General features: G+C 44.0%; 1 protein-coding gene across 1 annotated transcript in view; it reads left to right on the forward strand.

The window, feature by feature from the left end:
* The first annotated feature begins 137 nt into the window (after positions 1–137).
* Positions 138–25,401, forward strand: part of shroom3 (shroom family member 3) — an 86,903-nt gene continuing 61,639 nt past the window's right edge. The window contains 4 exon segments of the mRNA XM_034191737.1: positions 138–382; positions 6,079–6,093; positions 6,095–6,206; positions 6,209–6,233. Coding sequence (XP_034047628.1) covers positions 278–382; positions 6,079–6,093; positions 6,095–6,206; positions 6,209–6,233 — 257 coding nt within the window. The 5' untranslated portion in view covers positions 138–277.

The raw sequence follows: 25,401 nt of genomic DNA on the forward strand, positions 1-25,401 counted from the left end.
TCCTCCCCCTCTCCTCTCTCTCTCTCTCTCTCCCTCTCTCTCTATCCCTCTCTCTCTCTCTCCCTCTCCTCTCTCCTCTCTCTCTTCCTCCCTCTCTCTCTCCCCCTCCTTCTCTCTTCCTCCCCCGCTCGGTCAGTCGTATTAAATCCTTTTGTGATGTTAAACTGGTTTGGGGAACACAGGAAGAGGGTCTGTGTTCAGGGCGGAGCTTTGAAGCGGAACTGGGTCAGACTTTTCATGGAGGACTTTCTGTGGTCTTTGTGAACCGGTTCTGGTGATGTTCGGCTGGCTGCTGCTGGAGGTTCGGCTGGTCGGAGGAGCTCCGTGGGGCTTCAGCCTGCAGGGCGGCCTGGAACACGGAGAACCGCTCCGCATCGCCAGGGTGAGTAGGGGAGACCGGGAGAGACGTTACAAACGCCGTCAAGGCAGAAATCAAAAGTTAAAAAGAAGGTGGGGTGATGCTGCCAGCTAGGCGGGGCCAAAATAGACAAGACGTTTATTTTAGGCAAATGCTGAATGACTGTGACTGCCAAGCCGGGTGAAGGCAATGCAACATACTTTGGTTGCTCGCTCGAATGATATTATCCAAGATGGCAGAATATGCCCTGCCCTTACCAAAAAGTAGTATATGCAAGTATGTTTCTAGTATACTTCTAGTTTACTTTTTATATACTTATCAGTACTATTTTTTGGTAAGGGTGTGACAGCTGTATTTATATATAAATCTAATATGTTTGACCATTTTTCTTATATATTTTGTAAAAATTTGTGAGAAATAAACACTTCTAAAGTTAAAACAGTTTGTTCGTTTGTGGTTTTACAAATCATCTTATAGTCTTATATAGATGTTAGCATGCTAACTCTACAGAAAGAGTATTGTCCCCGTTGCAACAATTTATGCCTTTTGCTGACAATATGTGCTGTAATAAGGTCAGTGGTGAGTTTGAATTTGTGCACGAAGTGAAATCAAACACTGATTTGAGTGTTGTCCTTGTCAGACTGTTTCATCTTTACTACCTGTGACGGAGCAGCGGGGGGCGCTCCCAGCAGTGCTGCTATAACTGATAATGTTGTTTACTTCTGTATAAAGTAAAACCAAATGATGGTGCAGGTGGAGTTAACGAGGATGGTTCTAGTTCTAAAGGTACCTTGACACTTGCACGCATTTAACCCTTGCACTGCTGTGCAATTCATCGTGCCAATAGAATAGAATAGAATAGAATAACGGTGGCTTAGTGGTTAGCACTGTTGCCTCACAGCGAGAAGGTCGTGGGTTCAATTCCTGTGGCCTTTCTGTGTGGAGTTTGCATGTTTCTCCCCGTGTTTGCGTGGGTTTCCTCGGGTCCCCCGGTTTTCCTCCCACATCCCAAAGACATGCGGGTTAGGTGGATGGAATATTTAAAATTGTCCTTAGGTGTGTGTGTGTGGGTGTGTCTGTGTTGTTGGTCTGTTTGTGGCCCTGCGACAGAGTGGCGTCCTGTCCTGGGTGCACCCTGCCTCACGCCCTATGACTGCTGGGATAGGCTCCAGCCCCCGCAACCCTTAATTGGACTAGGCGGTAGGAAGATGAATGAATGAATGAATGAATTCTTTATTGTCCACCGATGTGGAAAAATTGTCTTTGGCTCACCAGCACAAAAAAGACAACACTAAAATACAAACATAGTGATACACACAAACACACAAATAAAACAAAGATACATAAAATACATAGAAGTAAAGGAAGAAGTAGAATAAGACCTAGTAAGATAAATAAACATAAAATAAGATCTAATAAAATCAAATAAAACAGAAGTAAAGCAGTTCAGGTTTTTTTTTTTTTTGTGGAGTGGTCACCTTTTTGAGTTCATTATGGCGACAGCATTTGGTATAAAGATTTTTTTAAAAGTACCTTTGGTCAATGCGACCCACTGTGTTCTGCTGGATGCTGCACTTTGTGCCGCTGGACACTGCGTTGTATAAAATACACTCAAGAAAAATATAAACGCAACACTTTTGTTTTTGCTCCCATTTTGTATGAGATGAACTTAAAGATCTAAACTTTTTCCACATACACAATATCACCATTTCCCTCAATATTGTTCACAACCCAGTCTAAATCTGTGATAGTGAGCACTTCTCCTTTGCTGAGATAATCCATCCCACCTCACAGGTGTGCCATACCAAGATGCTGATTAGACACCATGATTAGTGCACAGGTGTGCCTTAGACTGCCCACAATAAAAGGCCACTCTGAAAGGTGCAGTTTTATCACACAGCACAATGCCACAGATGTGGCAAGATTTGAGGGAGCGTGCAATTGGCATGCTGACAGCAGGAATGTCAACCAGAGCTGTTGCTCGTGTATTGAATGTTCATTTCTCTACCATAAGCCGTCTCCAAAGGCGTTTCAGAGAATTTGGCAGTACATCCAACCAGCCTCACAACCGCAGACCACGTGTAACCACACCAGCCCAGGACTTCCACATCCAGCATGTTCACCTCCAAGATCGTCTGAGACCAGCCACTCGGACAGCTGCTGAAACAATCGGTTTGCATAACCAAGAATTTCTGCACGAACTGTCAGAAACCGTCTCAGGGAAGCTCATCTGCATGCTCGTCGTCCTTATCGGGGTCTCGACCCTGACTCCAGTTCATCGCCGTAACCGACCTTGAGTGGGCAAATGCTCACATTCGCTGGTGTTTGGCATGTTGGAGAGGTGTTCTCTTCACGGATGAATCCCGGTTCACACTGTCCAGGGCAGATGGCAGACAGCGTGTGTGGCGTCGAGTGGCCGAGTGGCCCATGGTGGCGGTGGGGTTATGGTATGGGCAGGAGTCTGTTATGGACGAAGAACACAGGTGCATTTTATTGATGGCATTTTGAATGCACAGAGATCCCGTGACGAGATCCTGAGGCCCCATGTTGTGCCATACATCCAAGAACATCACCTCATGTTGCAGCAGGATAATGCACGGCCCATGTTGCAAGGATCTGTACACAATTCTTGGAAGCTGAAAATGTCCCAGTTCTTACATGGCCGGCCTACTCACCGGGACCATGTCACCCATTGAGCATGTTTGGGATGCTCTGGACCAGCGGTTATACGACAGCGTGTACCAGTTCCTGCCAATATCCAGCAACTTCACACAGCCATTGAAGAGGAGTGGACAACATTCCACAGGCCACAATTGCCACCTGATCACCTCTATGCGAAGGAGATGTGTTGCACTGCATGAGGCAAATGGTGGTCACACCGATACTGACTGGTATCCCCCCAATAAAACAAAACTGCACCTTTCAGAGTGGCCTTTTATTGTGGACAGTCTAAGGCACACCTGTGCACTAATCATGGTGTCTAATCAGCATCTTGATATGCACACCTGTGAGGTGGGATGGTGTGATTTATTGATGGTGATGGTGTGATGCTGTGATTATCTCAGCAAAGGAGAAGTGCTCCTATCACAGATTTAGACTGGTTTTGTGAACACTATTTGAGGGAATGGTGATATTGTGTATGTGGAAAAAGTTTTAGATCTTTAAGTCATCTCATACAAAATGGGAGCAAAACCAAAAGTGTTGCGTTTATAATTTTGTTGAGTGTAATTATTTTGTAGCGGATTAATCACTTGCTCTCAGAGTTTAGCTGATGAAACCACCTGTAATCGCTCCGGAGGAATTTTCTACAGTTGCAGCTTTTCTCGTGCGCTTCATGACATGGAGAACGCATTTGGAATCACATAAAGGTAATTATTGTAATATTATATTGTAATGGCTTGGCAAAACAGTTGCATTTTCATTCCTTCTTATGAGTGTCTGTAAAATTATGTTTATTATAGATTTAACATCTTGTCATAATCGTTCAGATGAGATGCGATGCGCTGCGCTGAGGCAGTGACTTGCACTGACACTCAGTGTTTTTGAATTGTTTGCGCAATGTTCACATGTACTTTACAAAATTAATGTGTGCCAGAGATTTTGAACATTTCAAAAATTTTCTTTGCACACTTGCGCGCAGCCGCGTACAGTTTACAACTGTTTAGTACAAGTTACTTTCTGGCACGGCGGATTGCGTGCCAGTGCGGGGATCAAATTCATGCAAGTCTCAAGGTACCTTAACATGACTCCTGATTGACTTTTAGGATTATAAGATTTTTATGAAAACTATGACCGAGCAGCAGCACCAGGATTTAAAAACAGCTCAGGGAGCAGATTTTCAGAGCGTTGTGAACGTGGCTGTCGTGTTGCACAGATGGATGCAGCACTCAGCATCTATTTATTCAGTCATGATTTGTTGTGGTACATTTTGGAGCAAGGATGCCCTTTGCCTGCCTGATGACCAGTCTGGGACTCTGTTTGTGTTTTAAAGGGGTTGTGTTGTCATTTTCATTGTTTTTGTGGTTTTGTTATCATTTATTCAAGCAACTTTGAAATTGAACAAAATTTAGGTCTTGTTTTAGAGATCTGTGACTTAAGCCACGAAAGTCCATATCTGAATTGCTGCTGGTGCAGTCAGGCACGCCCACGTCATGAGTGACAGACAGTGAAAAGGGGCGTGGCTGCAGCATGTTTCCATTTAAAGGAACAGCAAAAGTGAGTTTATTTAAGGAAGCTTCGAGCGTCTGTGTTTTGATCTTAGTTACTAGTACAGACTTTGTTACAGACTTTAGTTAGGTTTTTCGGGGAGGGGGGGTCAGCAACGTTGTGGTTTGAACATAAAGTTTCCAGAATGACCTTGTGTGTGATAACACGTGTGTAAGTCATGTATGATGAATGCAGACATGTCATGCAGCATTTGGTGAGATAAAGGCAGATGTGTTTTGGACGAGGCTGATTGGACAGAAGATATTGAAACGTTTTGTGTCTCAGCGGTTTTTGTTGCTGATGATGTTGAAGTCTTTGGTGATCTGAGCTGGTTTGTTGTGTTGACGGCAGTATGAAGGTCATGTTTGTGCCAGACTAATGAATTTCAGCTGGAATACCACAGCGGGATATTCAGGGATCCTGATGACCTTCTTTGGGCATATTTATGCCTGAAAGAAAAAAAAAAAAACCTGCCACAGCACAAGAGGAATATTTGTTTGACTTCAGTCACAGCAGATGAGGAGTTTTAGATTTACAGGCTGAAACCCAGTTCAGGGTTTGGACCCTTCTGAGGTCTGAGTCCCAGTTCAGAGTCTGCACACTTTGAAGGCCTGTGTCCCATTCAGGGTCTACACCACAGAGGTTCTTATTATTGACCTCTGTGATCTGCACCCTTCTCAGGTCTGTGTCCAAATTCAGGGTTTGTACCCTTCAGAGGTCTGTGTCCCATTTCAGGGTTTGCACCCTTCTGAGGTCTGTGTCCCAATTCAGGGTTTGTACCCTTCAGAGGTCTGTGTCCCATTTCAGGGTTTGCACCCTTCTGAGGTCTGTGTCCCAGTTCAGAGTCTGCACCCTTCGAAGGACTGTGTCCCATTTCGGGGTCTGCTCCCTTCAAAGGCCTGTGTCTCATTTCGGGGTCTGCACACTTCTGTGGTCTGTGTATGAGTTCAGAGTCTGCACCCTTCGAAGGGCTCTGTCCCATTTGGGGGTCTGCACCCTTCAGAGGTCTGTGTCCCATTTCAGGGTTTACACCCTTCTGAGATCTGTGTACCAGTTCAGAGTCTGCACCCTTCGAAGGGCTCTGTCCCATTTCGGGGTCTGCACCCTTCAGAGGTCTGTGTCCCATTTCGCGGTCTGCACCCTTGGAACGCCTGTATCCCATGAAATTTTTCAGGCTTCAGTCCTTCAGACACAGCAGAGGCTACCTCACCCGATCCAGTCTTGTAGTCCGTCAGATTGTTTCATTCTGGTAGAATTCTAGAAAACACAGTCATTAACACAGACTAGCAGAACACATTTTGTTCACAAACAATATCAGCAGGCTTATTTTCAAGACAGCTATATGCTAGTTAGGAGTTTATGGTGAAACTTGTTAGCTAGCTGGGCTGCTCACTATAAGCAGGTAAAAGTTAATCCAAAACCATTTGATAAGATTGTACAGAATCAATCTGTTTTTTGTAAACATAAACTGTTCAGCACCCTCTGTTAGAGTCTTTTGTACTTTGCGATTTCAGGTGGAGGAGGGCGGTTAAAGCGAACAGCTTGGAGCGCTCTCTGCTGGTGGGGGATGAGATCATCATCATCAACAATGTGGAGCTGACAGGATTCAGACAGGAGGCCATCGCTCTAGTCAAAGGGTCATACAAACGCTGCACCTTACCATCCGCAGGTACACCAGGCTAAGGTACCTTAGTAGCTCACCAGTGCAATCCCCATAGATAAATCCATTAATGTAGCCAAAATGCCCCAAAATAAAAAACACTTTTTTAGAGCAAATTTATTAAAGAAGTATCCAAATCTCCAAATAATAATAGCTAAAGCTAACAGCTAAGATGTCTTCAGTCCTACTATTCATCAAATATGATTTGATAGATAAAATATACTTTATTATCATCACAACTTATAAATTTGTCTATAATCTTTTGAATTGTTACAGTTTGATTATTTTGAGAAATTACTGGGAAAATACTGAGAAATATGTTCCAAAGTCTTTCTAAATCAAATATTTAATCCAGTTGCAGTTGATAATTGATAAATGCCATCATTGCATTGTTGTTTCCTTATTTTAGTAAAACTAAAGTCCTATAATTGACTTTGTGCTAACTTCGCGTGAGGTGTGATGTCAGGGTGCTGATATTGCACCTAAAGTTAGCCTGAGCTGAGTACTTCATTGTGAGCAATGGGATTATAATGTGCTTAAAAATGCAAACTTGTGGTGGCTGTGCGGGGGAGCACATTAATATAGTGATTCACAACAAATTCGTTTGCTTAACTTGAAAACTTGCTGGCATCACATAATGCGATGCTAACCTGCTAACATTACCATGAAAACTTCCTAGCATCACATAAAGCAATGCTATCATTAGCGTGAGCTGAGTGCCTCCATTGTGAGAAATGGTATTTATAATCGGCTTTCAAAAAAAAAAAAAAAACACACACATTTACAGTTACAATTTTGCTGAGAAAACTCTTACTGCACATCTTCAGGTAATTTTACATCTGAAAAATGACATTTTAACGCTCTGTGGTTTTGAGATTATTGCTGGACAGTCTAACTACTAGCAGACATACAAATTACAGATTTATGATTTGTTTTAAGTTGTTGCTTGTTTGTTTTAATGTTTTGTAAGTAATGTAGTGGATCTATTTATAATTTAGGTTCGTGTCTTACAAACTTACTGCAAACTGTCCTGAACATTTTTTTGATGGGTCCGTACGGATTATTGATAAAAAGGGGATATGTTGAAACATTGCCTTAGTTTGGACTTTGTTTATTTTTGTTGCCCTTTAAAAACTGTTTTTTACTCAGTATTTTAGCGTGAGAATGAGCAGGGGTGCTGGCCAAGTGGTTAATGCACTTGGTTTCAGTTCAGAAGGTTCCGGGTTCAAATCCCACCCCTGCCACCATTTCTCCATGTAATGTGTAGTTGCGTCAGGAAGGGCATCCGGCGGTAAAACTTGTGCCAATTCAACATGCAGATCCACCTTGGATTTGCTGTGGCGACCCCAAGTGCAAACAAGGGAGCAGCCGAAGGGACTTACTTTATTTAGCGTGAGAATATATCTTGGTATCAGAGGAAATTGTTCTAAATAATGTTAAATTAACTCTGAAGTCTTGGCGTGAGCAGCCATTAGCGATGTTGTGTCGATTATGTTTATTAAATGACATCATCAGGAAAGTTGTGGCTCCGCCCACTCGTAATACTGGCATTGGTCATTGATGATGTCTAGCATCTGTCATGTGACCAAGCACGTGTACTATTTGGGTTTGGGGTGTGACTGATGTTGTGTTTTATTAAGAGACGATGCAGGACTTTAGACTTTAACCACACACGGCAGGACCTGCACAGCATTGTGGGTAGGCGTGTTCAGGAGAGAAAGCAGTAGAACATATCCTCCAGGTGCTGTGTTTTAGTCCGTCCATCTGTTTGTGGGTCTCTGTGGGGGTTTCTGTTGTTGTTTTTTGGGGCGGTTTTGAACTACAGGCTCACAAATGGACTAATTTTCCCATAAGAACCAACTGCCAGAGCAAATCTAATGCTAGAATCTAGAATCTAATGCTGTGTTCAATGTCCCTCGTAAATCAGATAATCATTTTCAATCTCAAGCGAACAACAAACATTCATCAGCGGTCATTTAGTTAATTTACCTGAAGAAACAGAAGAGGAAAAAAGGTGAGTTCGATCAAGCAATATTTGATTGTTTTGTTAACGATGTGCACAGGATGTACTGTAAAATAAGTGATGTAAAATGCAAATGAGCTGAGAAACTTTGAGGAGATAAAAAAAATAAAAAAAATTACCTTCCGCAGGTCTTTGTCTGTTTGTTTTTAATGTCATCTGAGACTGGAAAATTTGAGCTCCTAGTTGCTATTGAATGCAATATTTTCAAACGGTTTAGGCTAGACGAACATGCTCCCTGGCCTGACAAAAACAATAAAATAGAGCAGCACTTTGGCCCATATTTATTTGAAATTTTTTACAGTTTTTTTTTTTTTACTGGTTTATTATATTTCCATTTCATTTTAATGGATCAAAAGTAATTGTCTGCTGAGCTGCTTCATGTACAGCAGAAGTTATTATTCCCTGTTATTTCAAAGTCAGCACAACGGTCGGGAATTGATTTTGGGTTTGGGTTGGAGGGGTGCTGTACGTTTGATACACGATGTGTACGAGGTAACATTACACCTTTGGCAGAGATATGGGCACTCCGAGTACCTCTGCATGTTCATTGTTGATTTTCTATTGGGTGCAGGTCAATAAAATGTTTTTTTTTTTTATCATTTGTCATCATCATCATCTATTAGTTGCACATTGGATTGAGGTCATTTTGGTAACAGGAAGTCATGGAATGAATGTGATGATTGTCATAGAGGGATTAAGTTAAGGTTGTTAATCATTAACTATACCCGATTCCATTTTAGTCTGTCTGTCAGAGCGAGACGACAATACCAAACACACCTGTCTGTCTGCTGAGTCCAGCTGAGCTGTGATTGGCTGAGAGCAGACAGGTAGAGCGAGGCAGGTGAACACTCACTCAGAAAGACTCATGTTGTTAATGTCTTTACAACATGCTGAAAAGAAGCAGAGTGTTTTCTGAGCGTGCCTTCACAATGTAAGTGTGTGTGCGTTTTGTTTGTTTGTTTGCGGATTCTCTCAAAGACAGAACTTGAGTGACAGGTTTTTACGTCCGACAGGGCATGCAGTTGTCTTTGCTTTGTGCTGATTATCTTAAAAAAAAAAAAAAAAAACGCTCTGTGTTTGTCTTAACATCTCTAAACTTTTTTTTAGTCTGTGGGGGGTCAAACAAGACTTAACTGTTTTAAGAATCTGGATGCAGTTTCTGGCTCATTTCTGTTTGGTCTGGATTTGGTCATCTCTTATTTTTGACACTGCAGCTGAGTTATTCTTTTGTTTAAAATGAGACTGAAAGATGTGATGCAAATTAACATCATAGTGTTTCAGAAGCCAAAGAAAACATCTAAAGATGACTCATCTGGTTGAAATTTAAACCTGGTCTGCATAGTTTAAAAACAAACAAACAAAAAACAGTGTAAATCGTTTTGGTAAAATTCTGTTTCTGTTAAAAGCTGTTAAATCAGATAAAATCTGTTGTCTATACAGAAGAACAAATTACAACCAGATTATCTCTAATTAAATTAAATCAGTTTAAATCAATGACTGAAATAAGTAAAATTCTCAAATTAATAAATCGATGCAATAATTTTTTTTTTTTTTTTAAATAATGGGTTATTAGATGAATTATTTCAGCCTATTTTTTATTATTATTGTTGTTGTTTGTTAAATTTCGGACTTTATTTTGTATTCAAACTAACTTTATTTCCTGTAAAGATTATTTTAGTTAAACCAATTACTTTGCATTTCTCCAGAGCATTAAATGAATTAACTCACTCATTTTTTCTATTATACATAACAAATTTCACCGAAAGCTTTTGGAATTCTGAGATTTGGTTCTAAGAAGATCTGATGTAACTTTGTGGCTGACCCCGATCCCAAACTGGTTCAGGATCAATTTTGAACTTTGTCAACATTCGAGTTGGGCATTTTTGGCAGATGAAGAAAAGTTTGAGTTTAGAGATGTTCATCTTTGATCCTGGTCAGGTGTGGATCCAGAACTGATGGACTAAACAGAGCAGTAACCTTAGATTAACAGTAGTCCTGGATTCTGTGGTTTTGGTGGGTTCTGAGCGATGATTGTGGTGGAGGTTCTGATCTCAATGACAATAATTTGATTGTTGAGAAGAAAAGAGTGTTGTGTTGGTTACATTCAGTTATTGGTATTAAAGCAATAATCTGTTGTAGAAACAGGATTGGATGTGCTGAAGATCAGTTCTGTACGCCTAACTACCAAACAGTTTGTAGCTTACAAAGGACACGCCCACTCTACAATGTGAGGTGTGTGGGACTGGTAACATTCTTTGGCCACGGGGCCTTTTGAAAGAATGCGCTTTGTCATGTGGAATATGCGGTTTGTGCGTTCACTCACTTTCCATCTTTAATGTGTGATATGTGCAAAACTAACACACAGCCCGGACACCTGGCCGACCTTTGACCTGGTAATTTAATGCTGACACATGCACACACCTTATGGTAAAGTCTCATTTAGATTTCAAGTGGCACCGTGTTGTGTTGTTTTATCACAGCCTCTGTGTTATGCTCGATGTGAAGCTCACTTCAGAACCAAACAATAAAACTCTCCAGCAACAGAAATCTGAACTCCTTCAGAGTGTCTTGGTATTTCCTGTACTCATCTCCTTCATGCTCACTCCATTTTTGAGTTCAGCCATCTCCAGGCAGATAGCATACGTTGTCATACTCTTAAACATTTCTTCACAATTAACTGAAGGCCAAAAGGTATTAAATCCATGAAATCAGTGAGGTAAAAACACCCAGCTAGACAGGAAACAACTAAGCAAACCCTTGGCTAATTAGGGGTTCAAGCCCGAATGGGCTGGAAACAGCAGTTGCAAACACCGCTGTTCCCAGTTCCAGTGGTGCTGGGAACCCTATTGTTTTCCAAAGAGCTTTCTGTTACAAACATGTGACAAAGGAAGTTGGACTTACCTTCGTAATCGTAAGTCCTATATGCACAAAACTCACATGGCTTATGCAGAATAGCACAAAGAAGGAGCCTGTATAAAATATTTTCAGTTGGAGGGACGCCATCAATCGGAATATTACCAAATTTGACATGTTTAATCTTGGTACAAGTCTTACTTGAAATACAAAAGTGCATCATGATTGAAAGAGAGCATGGATTACTGGCTTTTTAATTAGAAAAGTCAGCGTGGCTCACACCATTGAACCTATCAAACTGAAATTTTTAGGGATGATGCAGACCATCTCAAGGTAGAGCCTGAACAAATCTGATATTTTTCACCTGTAGGTGGTCCTATAATTAAGAAAAATACATTTTTGACCAGAACTCTAACACCATACAACGTGCAGTCAACATTCATACATTGACAGATTCTTTGGAATGTAACACGTCTTTTATATAGGCCACACACATTTCTGTTGTACCATTCTTGCCCAGTATTGCAAAATATGTAAAACCTTAAAAATCTACCTCCGTCCTTTCCGGTATGTCATTTACAGAGTCTATGCATATTCAGCTTGCTTCGCTGCGCTATTCAGTTTTTTTTTTTGCCTTGCAAACCTCACACTTTTTGCTTTGAATCCCAGTTTTATTTTTATTTTTCGTATTTACTGCTTTATGATCACCTGCAAAATGAGCAAGTACAAACAAGACAAAGAAACTTCGCCACTTCCTGTACCTGTAACTATGGCGGAGATTAGCTTTCTGCTGGAAGACCACAGAGCTGTGCTGTCTGCAGACTTTAAGCCTTCTTTTGAAAGTTTGTCATCCAAGCTGGACAGTGTCCAATCTGCAGTGCATGACCATGGTTTATGTATTAATTCTCTTGATTCAGTGCACACTGACTTTACTGATTTTTTTTTTTTTTTTTTAATGCAAAAATTGCAGAAAATATCAAATCTACCTATTCAGCCTCTGCCTTGACCAAAATTGTACAAGAAAATCCACTGCAAGTGGCAGTCACAACAGGAAGGCTGGCATATCTTCAAAAAGTAAGTCCAGTAAAGACAAAACATGATCCAATGACAGAAAAATGATCAAAAAGCTTCCTGCCAAATTCAGTAGCAGTCAGTCACAAGTTGGTGCCACAAAGGGGAAAGTAATAACCTGAAATTATGTGCATAGAAAGCATAAAATTCATATCTTAGTAATGTATCCATCAAAGACAATCAAAGTTCAAAGAAGACTTTTCTATGCTTTGATCTGAATAGCTTTAAATTACACTCAGACTGAGCACTGCAGATGCCATATTTGCTCTGAGAGTGATGATGGAGAAGTGTAGAGAAGGCCAGAAGGAGTTGCATTGTTTGTTTGTTTTGTTTGTTTGTGGACTTAAAGAAAACAAATGACAGAATGCCAAGAGAAGAGTTGTGGTATTGTGTGAGAAAGTCTGATATGGAAGAGGGAGGTGTGGGATATATCCAAGGACAGTCACCCCACTGAGTCTGGTGTGCTTCAGGTTTCTTGCTGTCATCAAAATTTCTGAGGAAGTTTTTTCTGACCATTGTTGCCAGTGTGCTTGCTCATTTTCATTTGCACAAAAAGTCCTTTAGTTTCATCAGCGTTCACCTGATATTGATGCAGACTCGAGGTTCGAATGACACAATGGCTTTGGGGTGAGCGCTGTTTTCTGGTGAACTCCACAACTTCCTAAGCACTTGGATGCACACACACACATTCATGGCAGTGACGTCAGTAACAGGATTAAACGTTCTATAACTACTGCAAGCGGTTAATACCGTCAGTATCTTTTTGTATAGACACAATAACAACAAAAGAATCATGCAGAGGGACATCTTTCTCCTCAAACACAAGAACTCAAGAACAACACACAACTTATACAATAAAATGTTGAGTATGATTTTAGCTAACTAAGCTCTGCTGCTGGTGGATACCGTCCCTTATTTCCTGATGTTTCATGTTTGTCTGTGGATTGGAATGGAGGGGGAAAAGAAAATTGAACTAGGGATGAAAAACACAAAAAGCGAGTAGCTAAACAACCATGCGGCCTGCGCTCAGGTGGTACACAATAATGAGATGATGCTGGAATAATCACAGAATCGAGGACAGGCTTTGTTTATATAACTTGTAATCAAGGACATTGACAGCAAAAAATCTCCTCACACTGGACGAGTAGGGGAGACCTGCTGGTTGGAGTTTTACCGCCATCTGTTTTGCAGTTTCAAGTATGCACTTGGTGATGAGTTCATGTGTTTCTGTAAATCCAGTAGAGAGCTGCGTAGTGAGGCACTTTTTGGTGGAGACGGGTATTTGAAATATAAGCGCAAACACACATAGTTGACACAATAATTGACATAGTTTTACTATTTAAGGACCTTCAAAGTACAGAAAATAAAATAAAGTGGACAGTTTTCAGAGTTCCCTCTGAACGTCTCCGGGGAGGCTTTCAATTACAGGAGCTTTTAAGCCCTTGTAATTCAAACTACTTGTATGAATGCGAGTGAGTGAGTCCCTTGGCTGGTCCCTTGTGTTCACTCAAAGTCATCACCACAAATCCAAGGTGGGTCTGGCACAAGTTTTATGCCGCATGCCCTTCCTGATGCAACTCCACATTACAGGAGTGGTGGTTTGAACTGGGAACCTTCCAGACTGAAAACAAGCTTACTAACCACTTTGTCATCGCTCCTGCCTCAAACTATGGATGCAAGTGTCCTCATATTAAAGATGACAGTTTGCAGTGGGATGTGTGATGGTGATGTTAGCTGTGATTGATGTCAGCTGGGATTGATAATGATGTTAACTGATTGATGGTGATGTCAGCTGTGACTGATGGTGATGTCAGTGGACTGATGGTGATGTCAGCTTGAATTGATGGTGATCAGTTGTGACTGATGGTGATGTCAGCTGTGACTGATGGTGATGTCAGCTGTGACTGATGGTGATTGCACATGTGTCGTGCTTAGTTATCATGTTGTGGGGTAAGATATGTCATATATGCCATAGAATCCAATGGGTGTCGACATTTTGCTTTGGACAGTAAACATTCAACATGGCCAGAAACCCTTTTATTAATCCTATTAGCTCAACTAATAATTTTCAGTGCTTTTTACAATAATTAGAGTAACTTTAACTTTTGACCGCTGTGCAAACTGAAATTGACTTTTTTCACCATTTTTGTTGTTTTCACCCCATAACTCCATAGAATTCAGTCATAACTAGTCCAAACTATACCTTTTTGGAATCTTTATGATTGGAGCAATTTAAAATTTTGACCCGTGTGTAATACTTCATTGACACCTACTTGGTCGGCGATTGAAAATTCAAGTGGCTTTTCCAAAAGAGTAATGTCTAAGGAGTATTTGTGTCGAATTTGGTACTTGTATCACCATTTGAAGGATTGTTTCAGTTATCTGCTGCACGACCAGAGCTCCAGGCTTTCTGGGTTTCGTCCATCGGAAATGTGTCTGTATGTTGTGAAAGTGTTGAACTTGTATAGACTTTCACTAATCTCAGCAGTGACATTAATGTCTCTGGGTCCTCGTCCTCAGAGCCAGTTCTAGCCATTTTGGTGCCCTCGGCAAGATTAAGGTTTGGCACCCCTACCCCTCCACATTTGCACACACACACACACGCACGCACCCCAAACATTAATGGACAACAGCTGTATGATAGACTTTAAAAGGCTTAATTGTTCATCAAACACACCACTCACAAGAAAATGCACACTAAAATAACATAAATAACAATGTAAATATTTTTTTCAAGAACATAAACAGAAATGGTGCTATGGTCAGCTCATTTTTAGTAACAATGAGCTTTATAGAAGCAGAATGTGCAAACAAGACAATATAAAGCTATAATGTAGCACGAAAATGTTATTCTCATCCCGTCCACCTTAACTATCTACCTGTCTGCATTATAACAACAGCTCCGCCATGGCGCCATGCAGCTCCGTTATGAAGAGTGACATCACTTAAAATCTCTCTATTTGAGTAGGATTTCCCCTCTATATGTACTTTCAATTTATACAGTTATTTTTTAAATAATACACTACATACTTAAGCTTCTGTCCCACCAAATAATAAGACATGAATATGAGTGACACATGGGTGTTTCAGCAATTATTCGAAGAATGATCCACGTTTTAAGCTATCATGTATCCGCTACTAAGGCGCCTCTCTGTACCTCACATGTGCCACGTATCAGACTCTAGTGAGTCACGACCGACCTGTCATTTGAGCCCCGACCAGCCTTGAATGGCTCGTGTCACTGCATATGATCCACGTCAAGCCACATATGATCCATGTCGCGCCATGTAATGCAACGTTGGTGCACGTTTAAGTATGCGTTTGGTCCAAACCTCCAGCTCTTCCACACTTTGTCTCTTTTAAAGTGTGGGCTTTCAAATCGCAGCATCCATTCAAGATGTTGTCATGTTTTTTAAACGCAGTCCAAAAATAGACACTCCAGTACAGTCCAGCCGGTGTGTGCATTCATGCGCCAGGCTGCACAGCAGGCTACCAGTGTTCCAGAGTCATTAAATGCACCAGACCAACTAGAACCAAACCACAGGTTCCTGGACAGTCGCCTGTGCGCTTCTTCTCGCTGGCTTTATTTCTTTCATGGCTTTACAGTTATTTTGACACCGTGATCCAAATTTTAACTTTGTGTTTGTCCCTTATTGACTGCAAAATCACACTTTTGCAAACTGGCGTTTTGCGTAAATGCTCGTCTTGAGTGCAAGTCACTGCGTTCGTGCGCATGCACAGCGGAGCACATCTGATCCATTATAACAAGATGTGAAATCTATTATAAACATACTTTTACAACTAATTATAAAGAAGGAATGAACATACAACTGTTTTACCAAGCTATTACAATATAAACATTACAAATAATTACATTTTAAGCTGTTCCAAATACGTTCTCCACCTCAGCTCATGAGACAGACAGGAAAAAAGCTCCAGATGTCCTCTGTGATTCCAGAAGCTATTAGAGGTGTTTTCAACATCCGAGCTCTGACAGAAAATGATTAATCCGCTGCAAAATAATTATTTTTCCGACGCACAAAGCAGGTGGGATTGTAGTGCTCAAGGGATGAGACAAAATACCCTGTCCTCTTCTCGTAGCTGCCAGGTGCTCAGATAATGGGCTTTTAACAACCTCGTCCTCACCACAAACATGCCTCGTACACAAACTGCCCCACGCTGTTGTTGCTAAATTTTGAACTTCTTGAAATTAGTCACGCTCAGCGATGAGCCTCGCTAGCCGAATATTCTTCCTCTAAGAGCCTCTCAGAGCCACTATTCTCCCACAGTTATTGAATAACTGGACCCGTACCAAAAATAACATGCTACGTGGCTCATTATTCATCCTTCATTAATTGTGGTACCAGGGCTTTACAGTTTTTGTGTGTGAAGCTCTTGGTTTTAGGCAAATTACTTTATTCTTAAATATTATGAATAGTAACTCAATGATGATGATAATACAATATTAAATACATTTTTTTTTTAGAGTAGTAGAATCTGATAATTATGTGCCAAAAATGTCTTTAAAATTGCTACAAAAGTGTACCTTTAAGGAGTTTGGTGGGGGGGCTTACTCACCCCTCACCCCTGTGGGTCCACCTCTGCACCAGAGGCCTGCAGGGTGTGTGTGCAGCAGCAGCAGAGAAAAGATTTCTCTGTCTGTCCATATCGAGTCTGTGCTCTCAAAGAGTAACACAGATGATCTTAAATAGACTTACTGTGTATTTAAAGTGAAGCAGTGTGTTAGTATTTTTATTTTTTTTAAACACACTGCGCTGTGTCTCGATCCCCTTGAGCGAAAGGACACACAATTTTTTTTTTAAGCTAATCAACCAACTAATCAACAAAACACTATTGGACAGATTCTTATTGGATATGATCAACACTTTCATCTATTCATGAACAGGGCAGATTTATCAATGCGGCTTTTGCGTATAAGCTTCACACACGTGAGGCTGTTTTTTCCACAGGCTGCAGTCACATCGTGCACGCGCACTGTCGGGAAAGCGCCGAACTTCCAACAACACCAAAAATAATAAATGATTTGACCACTGTGGAAAGAAAATTGGACTTGTCCGATTGGGCAAGGTTATAAAAGATGACATTTTTACTTGTCCTGTGCATGTCAAGGGCTGTATTTGTTTAAAAAAAAAAAATTGAGAGCAGCACACCTCCAGCAGGTGATGCTCTGGGAAACCGCCTATATGGCTTAAGCCAAGAGCTCATCCTTTATGATCCAGCAACACCTGGAAGATCTTATGTCATAAGGTCAAAGGTCAGTGCTGTTTGATGATGCTGATGTCTTTGCAGGAGGTTGAAGGTCCAAGTGTTTAGGGTCCTGGTGCTTCCTGTCTTACTGTCTGGTTGTCTGACTTGGACTCTGAGCAGTGACCTAAGGTGACAACTGAATGTCTTTGGTACCAGGTCTCTGTGGAGGATCCTTGGGTCTCGCTGGAAGGACTTTGTGTCAAATGAATGGTTACTTAGTGAGGCTCAGATGAGGAGGATCACTGACACTGTGAGGGAACATCAGCTACCACATTTTGTCCATGTGGTGTGTTTTTTCTGGACATGATCCAGCACACAGGTGCCTCAGTGTTGAGGACCCCAGCAGCTGGAGGTCAAGGACATGCCCACTGGGGATGTCCCGAGCTGATTAAAATGATCAGAATCAGACCCAATCAAATAATTGTTTGATTGATTGGCATTAGCTAAATTAAATGAGTCAGTAAATCAGTATGTTTCCTCTGGCTTTGTTTCATGTGTGCTGTACCATTAACACCGGCAGTCTGTGGTGCTGCTGCTGTTTCACCACAGAGCCACAGCCCATGTTTCAAAGAAACATTAACGTGCTCCTTTGTGCAGATCGTCAGCCCTGCGTGTTGTTCACCATCTTTTTCATAACGGGGTGATAACAAGCAGAGGTGCAAGTTTTAAAAATATATTTCACTGTTTCGCTTCAATAAACACCAAGTCTGTTTCTGATGGATGGCGCATGTGGTGGTCCCTTCTGACTGACCAATGAGGTAGAACTTTCACCATAAATAAGTGGTTCTTCTCATTGTGTCCATTTTTCTCATGCTAACACAGGACTTTGCAGGTGCATAACCAGAGTGGTTGGACCCCCCACCCCTGTAGATTAAAGGTCCATTTTGGAAGACATTTGTTGCACATCATGTTCTTCAACTTCCTGCTGCTCCCTTTTAGGGTCACCACAGCAGATCATCCATCTCCATCTCACCCTGTCGTCTGTATCTTCCTCTGTTTCACCACCCACCTGCATGTCCTCCCTCAACGCATACATAAACGTCCTTTTTGGCCTCCCTCTTCTCCTACTGCCTGGTGGCTCCATCTTCAGCATTCTTCTCCCTAAATACCCTGGGTTCAAACCATCTCAGTCTCACCTCTGGCTTTGTCTCCATACTGTCCTTCCATCTGATATTATTTGCCCCTAATCTTGTCTATCCTCATCACTCCCAAAGAAAATCATAACATCTTCAGCTCTGCCTCCTGTCTTTTTGTTAGCACCACCGTCTCTAAGCTGTCCAACATAGCTGGACTCACTACCATCTGTAAACTTTGCCCTTCACTCTTGCAGATATCCTTCAATCACAAATCACTCCTTCTCCTCGTCCTCATTCAACTGCCTGTTGTATTGATGCTCCTTCAATTTGTAGATGTGAATTTGTAATTGTTCTTTTTTTTTTTTTTTATGAGTTCACATCTTCTGGCATTGTGTTCACTGTCAGTGTGCTGCAGGATTTTTGTCGAGCAGGTTTGGCTGCCGTCTCTCCCTCGTCTTTGTTCTCTGTATTTGCACATTTTGTGTGATTACATGTGATGCAAACTGACCAGGTGAAAACCAAACCAGCTGCCTGCTCTGATTTGAATGAATCCATAAACAGGAAACACTGTGTCAACATGAAAAGCTGTAGAAACCCGTCGCCCCCTTCTCGCTGTGTTTTTACTCACATTTTTTCCTGCACGATTTAGTAAAATGTCATCTTTTTTTGATTATGTGATTATAATTATGTGTTGCATGCCCCCGGGAAGACCCAGGACACGCTGGAGGGACTACATCTCTCAGCTGGCTTGGGAACGCCTTGGGGATCCCCCGGAGGAGCTGGGGGAGGTGTGTGTGGATCGGGAGGTCTGGGCGGCTTTGCTTGAGCTGCTGCCCCCGCGACCCGACTCCGGATAAAGTGGAAGAAGATGGATGGATGGATGGTGTTGCATGACCTCTGACCTCTTTAGAAGTTGAGATTTGCGGGTTTGTTTCTGTTTTAAACTTGATTAAATCAGAATAAGTTTCCAGTGAAGTGTTGAAACAAGATCCGAGTGGTCGTTCTGACAGAAAGTCAAAATCTGAAGGTTCAGAGGATGACACTTCTGGACACTGACTTTGAATACCTTTGCACAGGAGCTGTGTTTTGGGTTTGATGATCATATTTTTGATTGCGATTGAAATTTTCCTTTGATCTAACATTCTTAGTTTGACATCACAAAGCTCACTAATCTGCCCCCACAGTCTGTAGATGGATATTCTGAAGATTCGCTCTGTGGTGTGTGTGGTTTTTGCAGTAAATCTAAATTGAAGTACAAAAGTTTTTACTACTGATTGTTCTGTTGTGTTCAGTTACGTTATTTTATTGATTGGTACTTGTTGTTACGAATATATTTAAATGTGTATTTAGTAGCTAGTGTAGGGGGTGGGCGTTTATAAGCTTTTGCTTCAGCTCACACCCTTTCAGCCGCACCAAACTAAGAAGTTGTTTATAAGTCATTGTTGTATTTTCTTTGTTGTATGTTCTTTTTGTTTGAGATTTTTTTTGTGTGTGTGTTTGTGTGCGTGCTGAATAAAAAAAACTCATTCAAAAAACTCATTCATTCAAAAACAGCAAGAATGGTGACAAAGGTCAGTTTCCGTTTGTACTGGGGTCAAAAGTTAAAGTTGCCCCAATTTTGGTATAAAGTGGTACAATTTATTGGTTGAACTAATAGGATTTAAAAAATGGAACCGTTTTGACTGTGTTGAATGCTTGGTTTTGCAAAGTAAAGGTCAAACAATGTCAACATACATTGGATTCTGTGGCATGTGACATCTGTTACCCTGTAACGTGATAACTAAGCATGACACATGGTGCATTCCTTTTTAAAATCCTATTAACTCAACCAATAATTTGTATCACATTTTACAAAATAGGAGGAACTTTAACTTTTGACCCCTGTACAAACTGAAATTGACCTTTGTCACCATTCTTGCTGTTTTCAACCCATAACTCCATAACATTCAGTCATAGATAGTCCAAACTATACCTTTTTGGAATATTTATGATCATTTTTTTTAATTTAACCAGGAAAGTCCCATTGAGATTACTAATCTCTTTTTCAAGGGAGTCCTGGCCAAGACAGCGGCACAGATCACAACAATTTCAAGACATAAAACACATTTTCATACAATAATACAGCTATTTAAAAGCATTTACAAATCATGGATTTCATTTCCAAACCTTTGAGCAAAAGTTTAAACTTGCCAGTTGGAACCGGTTCCTTTAGTTTCCAGTCTTTCTGTAGATTGTTCCATGTTGTGGGGGCAGAAAACTGAAATGCCACCTTCCCAGTTTCTGTGCAGACACTTGGTACAGACAGGAGCAGTAAATGGTAAATGGACTGCATTTATATAGCACTTTTCCATCTGAATCAGACGCTCAAAGCGCTTTACAATTATGCCTCACATTCACCCCGATGTCAGGGTGCTGCCATACAAGGCGCTCACTACACACCGGGAGCAATAGAGGATTAAAGGCCTTGCCCAAGGGCCCTTAGTGATTTTCCAGTCAGGTGGGGATTTGAACCCATGATCTGGACTCAAGCCCAACACCTTAGCCACTAGACCATCACCTCCCCTAGCAGTGATTCTTGAGAGTGTAAGGAATACAATCCAGCCACTTTTGGTTGAATATATTCAGAGAGATATGAGCGGAGCAGACAGAGAATACCCTATAAATGAACATAACCCAGTGAGTGAGTCTACGAGAATCCAAGGCTGGCCAGCCCACACGTGTGTAAAGTTCGCAGTGGTGTGTGCGAGGCTTACAGTTTGTGATGAACCTCAGAGAGGCATGGTAGACTGAGTCTAATAGTTTCAATACTTGAGGTGGGGCATTCATATAAATGAGGTCACCATAATCCAAAATTGGTAAAAATGTTGCAGCTACGAGTTTCTTTTTTGCATTAAAAGAAAAGCATAGCCTGTTTGTTGGGAAAGTGTCAGTACACGGACCCACAACAGGGGGCGCAAATGAACGGACAATGGAGAAAGTCAAATAACAAGCTTTACTGTTGTGAACGTGCACAACGAATACAACCAATCACAAAATGGACAACAGTCAATTCACAAAAGTGTCGTGTGGGCAGGCTCGAAGATAGGAGACGCCTCTCCAAGGTAAGACCCGAACCACACGGCTTCCTCCGCCACAGGACCCCGGGAATACTGGAGCCGCCAAGTCCCGAACTCCCAGGTGGCCACTGCCTCCACGTGTCGGACCTGGTACTGCTGGCGAGGAACAAAGAACAGTTAGATGGGGGCGCATTTGCACCCAGGACTCCGAACAGCAGGGAAGTTACCTCCACCTCTCGTTGGAACAGTAATCCACACAAGCTATACACTGATCCAAAAGGATACACTCCGTCAGCTTTGATACGTTACCTCGTAGGTAGAAACGATATCTCGGCGATGAGGTGGAGATGCCGTCCTGCTGATATACCCCAGTGATAATTGCCGTCAGCTGTCTCAGGTGATGGGTGACAGCTGTTACCGAGGCTGCTCCTGTGGGGCGGCGGCGCCCTCTGGTGCCTGGAGCCCGCACTCCAGGCAGGGCGCCCTCTGGTGGTGGTGGGCCAGCAGTACCTCCTCTTCAGCGGCCCACACAACAGGACCCCCCCCCTCAACGGGCGCCTCCTGGCGCCCGACCGGGCTTGTCCGGGTGGCGACGGTAGAAGTCGGCCAGGAGGGCCGGGTCCAGGATGAAGCTCTTCTTCACCCAGGAGCGTTCTTCGGGACATACCCCTCCCAGTCCACCAGATATTGAAAGCCCCGGCCCATCCGACGGACGTCCAACAACCGGTGCACTGTCCAAGCCGGCTCGCCATCGATGATCCGGGCAGGAGGTGGTGCCGGACCGGGTGTACAGAGGGGCGAGGTGTGATGGGGCTTGAGCTTCGACACATGAAATACAGGATGGATCCGCAGTGAGGCTGGAAGCTGAAGCCTCACTGCGGCGGGATTGATGACCTTGAGGATTTTAAAACGGTCCTATGTACCTGTCCTGTAGTTTAGGGAGGGCCACTTGTAGTGGGATGCCCGTTGTGGACAACCACACTTCCTGCCCGGGCGATACGTAGGGGCCGGGGTCCGCCGCCGGTCTGCATGGGTCTTCGCCCTCATCCGGGCCTTCAACAAAGCAGAACGGGCGGCACGCCACACCCGACGGCACTTCCGCAGGTGGGCCTGGACCGAGGGCACACCGACCTCTCCCTCAACCACCGGGAACAACGGGGGCTGATACCCCAAACACACCTCAAAGGGGGAGAGGCCGGTGGCTGATGACACTTGACTGTTGTGGGCGTACTCGATCCAGGCCAGATGAGTACTCCAGGCCGCCGGGTGCGCGGCTGTCACACAACGCAGTGTTTGCTCCATTTCTTGATTGGCCCGCTCTGCTTGCCCGTTGGTCTGGGGGTGATACCCGGACGAGAGACTGACCGTGGCCCCCAGTTCCCGGCAAAAGCTCCTCCAGACATGCGAGGAGAACTGGGGACCGCGATCGGAGACGATGTCTGATGGTATCGCATGCAGGCGGACGACGTGGTGGACCAGGAGGTCCGCTGTCTCCTGGGCCGTTGGGAGCTTCGGGAGGGCCACGAAGTGGGCCGCCTTGGAGAATCGGTCCACTATCGTGAGGATCACGGTGTTTCCCTGGGACGGCGGGAGACCCGTGACAAAATCCAGGCCGATGTGGGACCAGGGGCGATGAGGCACGGGCAGCGGCTGTAGCAGTCCCGGAGCCTTGCGATGGTCGGCCTTGCCCCTGGCACAGGTGGTACAGGCCTGGATATAGTCCCGGACGTCGGCCTCCAGGGACGCCCACCAGAAGCGCTGCCGGACAACTGCCACGGTTCTTCGCACCCCTGGATGACAGGAGAGCTTAGAGCCGTGACAGAAGTCCAGGACTGCAGCCCTAGCCTCTGGTGGGACGTAAAGTCGGTTCTTTGGTCCAGTCCCGGGGTCCGGGCTTCGTGCCAGGGCCTCCCGGACGGTTCTCTCTACGTCCCAGGTGAGGGTGGCCACGATAGTGGACTCCGGGATGATGATTTCCGGTGGATCCGACAACTCCGCTTTGACCTCGTCTTCGTGTACCCGGGACAAGGCATCCGACTTCTGGTTCTTGGTCCCGGGCCGGTAGGTGATGCGGAAGTCAAAACGGCCGAAGAACAGTGACCAGCGGGCTTGCCTGGGATTCAGCCGCTTGGCGGTCCTGATATATTCCAGGTTCCGGTGGTCAGTGAAAACCGTGAATGGCACGGACGTCCCCTCCAACAGGTGTCTCCACTCTTCAAGAGCCTCTTTCACCGCAAGGAGTTCTCGGTTGCCGACGTCATAGTTCCGTTCAGCCGGGGTCAACCTGCGGGAAAAATAGGCACACGGATGAAGGACCTTATTGGTCTTCCCACTCTGGGACAGCACAGCTCCTATCCCTGAGTCCGAGGCGTCCACTTCAACCACTAACTGGCGACTAGGATCGGGCTGCACCAGAACGGGTGCAGACGAGAAGCGCCGTTTCAACTCCTTCAACGCGGCCTCGCAACGATCCGACCAGGTGAAGGGGACTTTTGGTGAGGTCAGGGCTGTCAGGGGGCTAACAACCTGACTGTAGCCTTTAATGAACCTCCTGTAGAAATTCGCAAAGCCGAGGAACTGTTGCAGCTTCCTACGGCTTGTAGGTTGGGGCCAGTCTCTCACCGCAGCAACCTTGGCCGGATCAGGTGCGACGGAGTTGGGGGAGATGATGAACCCCAGGAAGGACAAAGAGGTGCGGTGAAACTCACACTTCTCGCCCTTAACAAACAGCCGGTTCTCCAATAACCGCTGCAGGACCTGACGTACATGCCGGACATGAGTCTCAGGATCCGGAGAAAAGATGAGTATATCGTCTAGATATACGAAGACGAACCGGTGCAGGAAGTCCCGCAATACGTCGTTAACCAAGGCTTGGAACGTCGCGGGGGCGTTTGTGAGGCCGAACGGCATGACCAGGTACTCAAAGTGACCTAATGGGGTGTTGAATGCCGTCTTCCACTCGTCTCCCTTCCGGATCCGAACCAGATGATACGCGTTTCTAAGATCAAGCTTGGTAAAAATCTTGGCTCCATGCAGGGGCGTGAACACCGAATCCAACAGGGGTAACGGGTAGCGGTTGCGAACCGTGATTTCGTTCAGCCCCCTATAATCGATGCATGGACGAAGTCCGCCATCTTTTTTACCCACGAAAAAGAACCTGCGCCCATCGGGGAGGTGGAATTTCGGATCAACCCGGCAGCTAACGAGTCCCGGATGTAGGTCTCCATTGATTCGCGCTCAAGGCCGTGAGAGGTTGTACAGTCTACTGGACGGGAACCCACTGCCTGGAACCAAATCGATGGCACAATCGTACGGACGGTGGGGGGGGAGTGTGAGCGCCAGATCCTTGCTGAACACGTCGACAAGGTCGTGGTACTCCACCGGCACCGTCCCCAGATTGGGCGGGACTCTGACCTCCTCCTTAGCTTGGGAGCCGGGAGGAACCGAGGAACCTAGACACACCCGATGGCAGGTCTCGCTCCACTGAACCACTACCCCGGACGGCCAATCAATCCGGGGATTGTGCTTCAACATCCAGGGAAAGCCTAAAACCACACGGGAAGTGGCCTGAGTCACAAAAAACTCGATCACCTCCCGGTGGTTTCCTGACACCACCAGCGTTACAGGTGGTGTCTTATGTGTGATCGGAGGGAGCAGGGAGCCATCTAGCGCTCGAACCTGCACAGGCGAGGTAAGCGCCACCAGAGGGAGCCCTATCTCCCTGGCCCATCTGCAGTCCAACAGATTCCCCTCAGAGCCCGTGTCCACCAGTGCTGGGGCCTTCAGGGTTAAATCCTCATACAGGATCGTGACTGGGAGTCGTGTAGCAA

Source organism: Thalassophryne amazonica, chromosome 17, assembly GCF_902500255.1.
Source record: "Thalassophryne amazonica chromosome 17, fThaAma1.1, whole genome shotgun sequence".
Lineage (NCBI taxonomy): Eukaryota > Metazoa > Chordata > Actinopteri > Batrachoidiformes > Batrachoididae > Thalassophryne > Thalassophryne amazonica.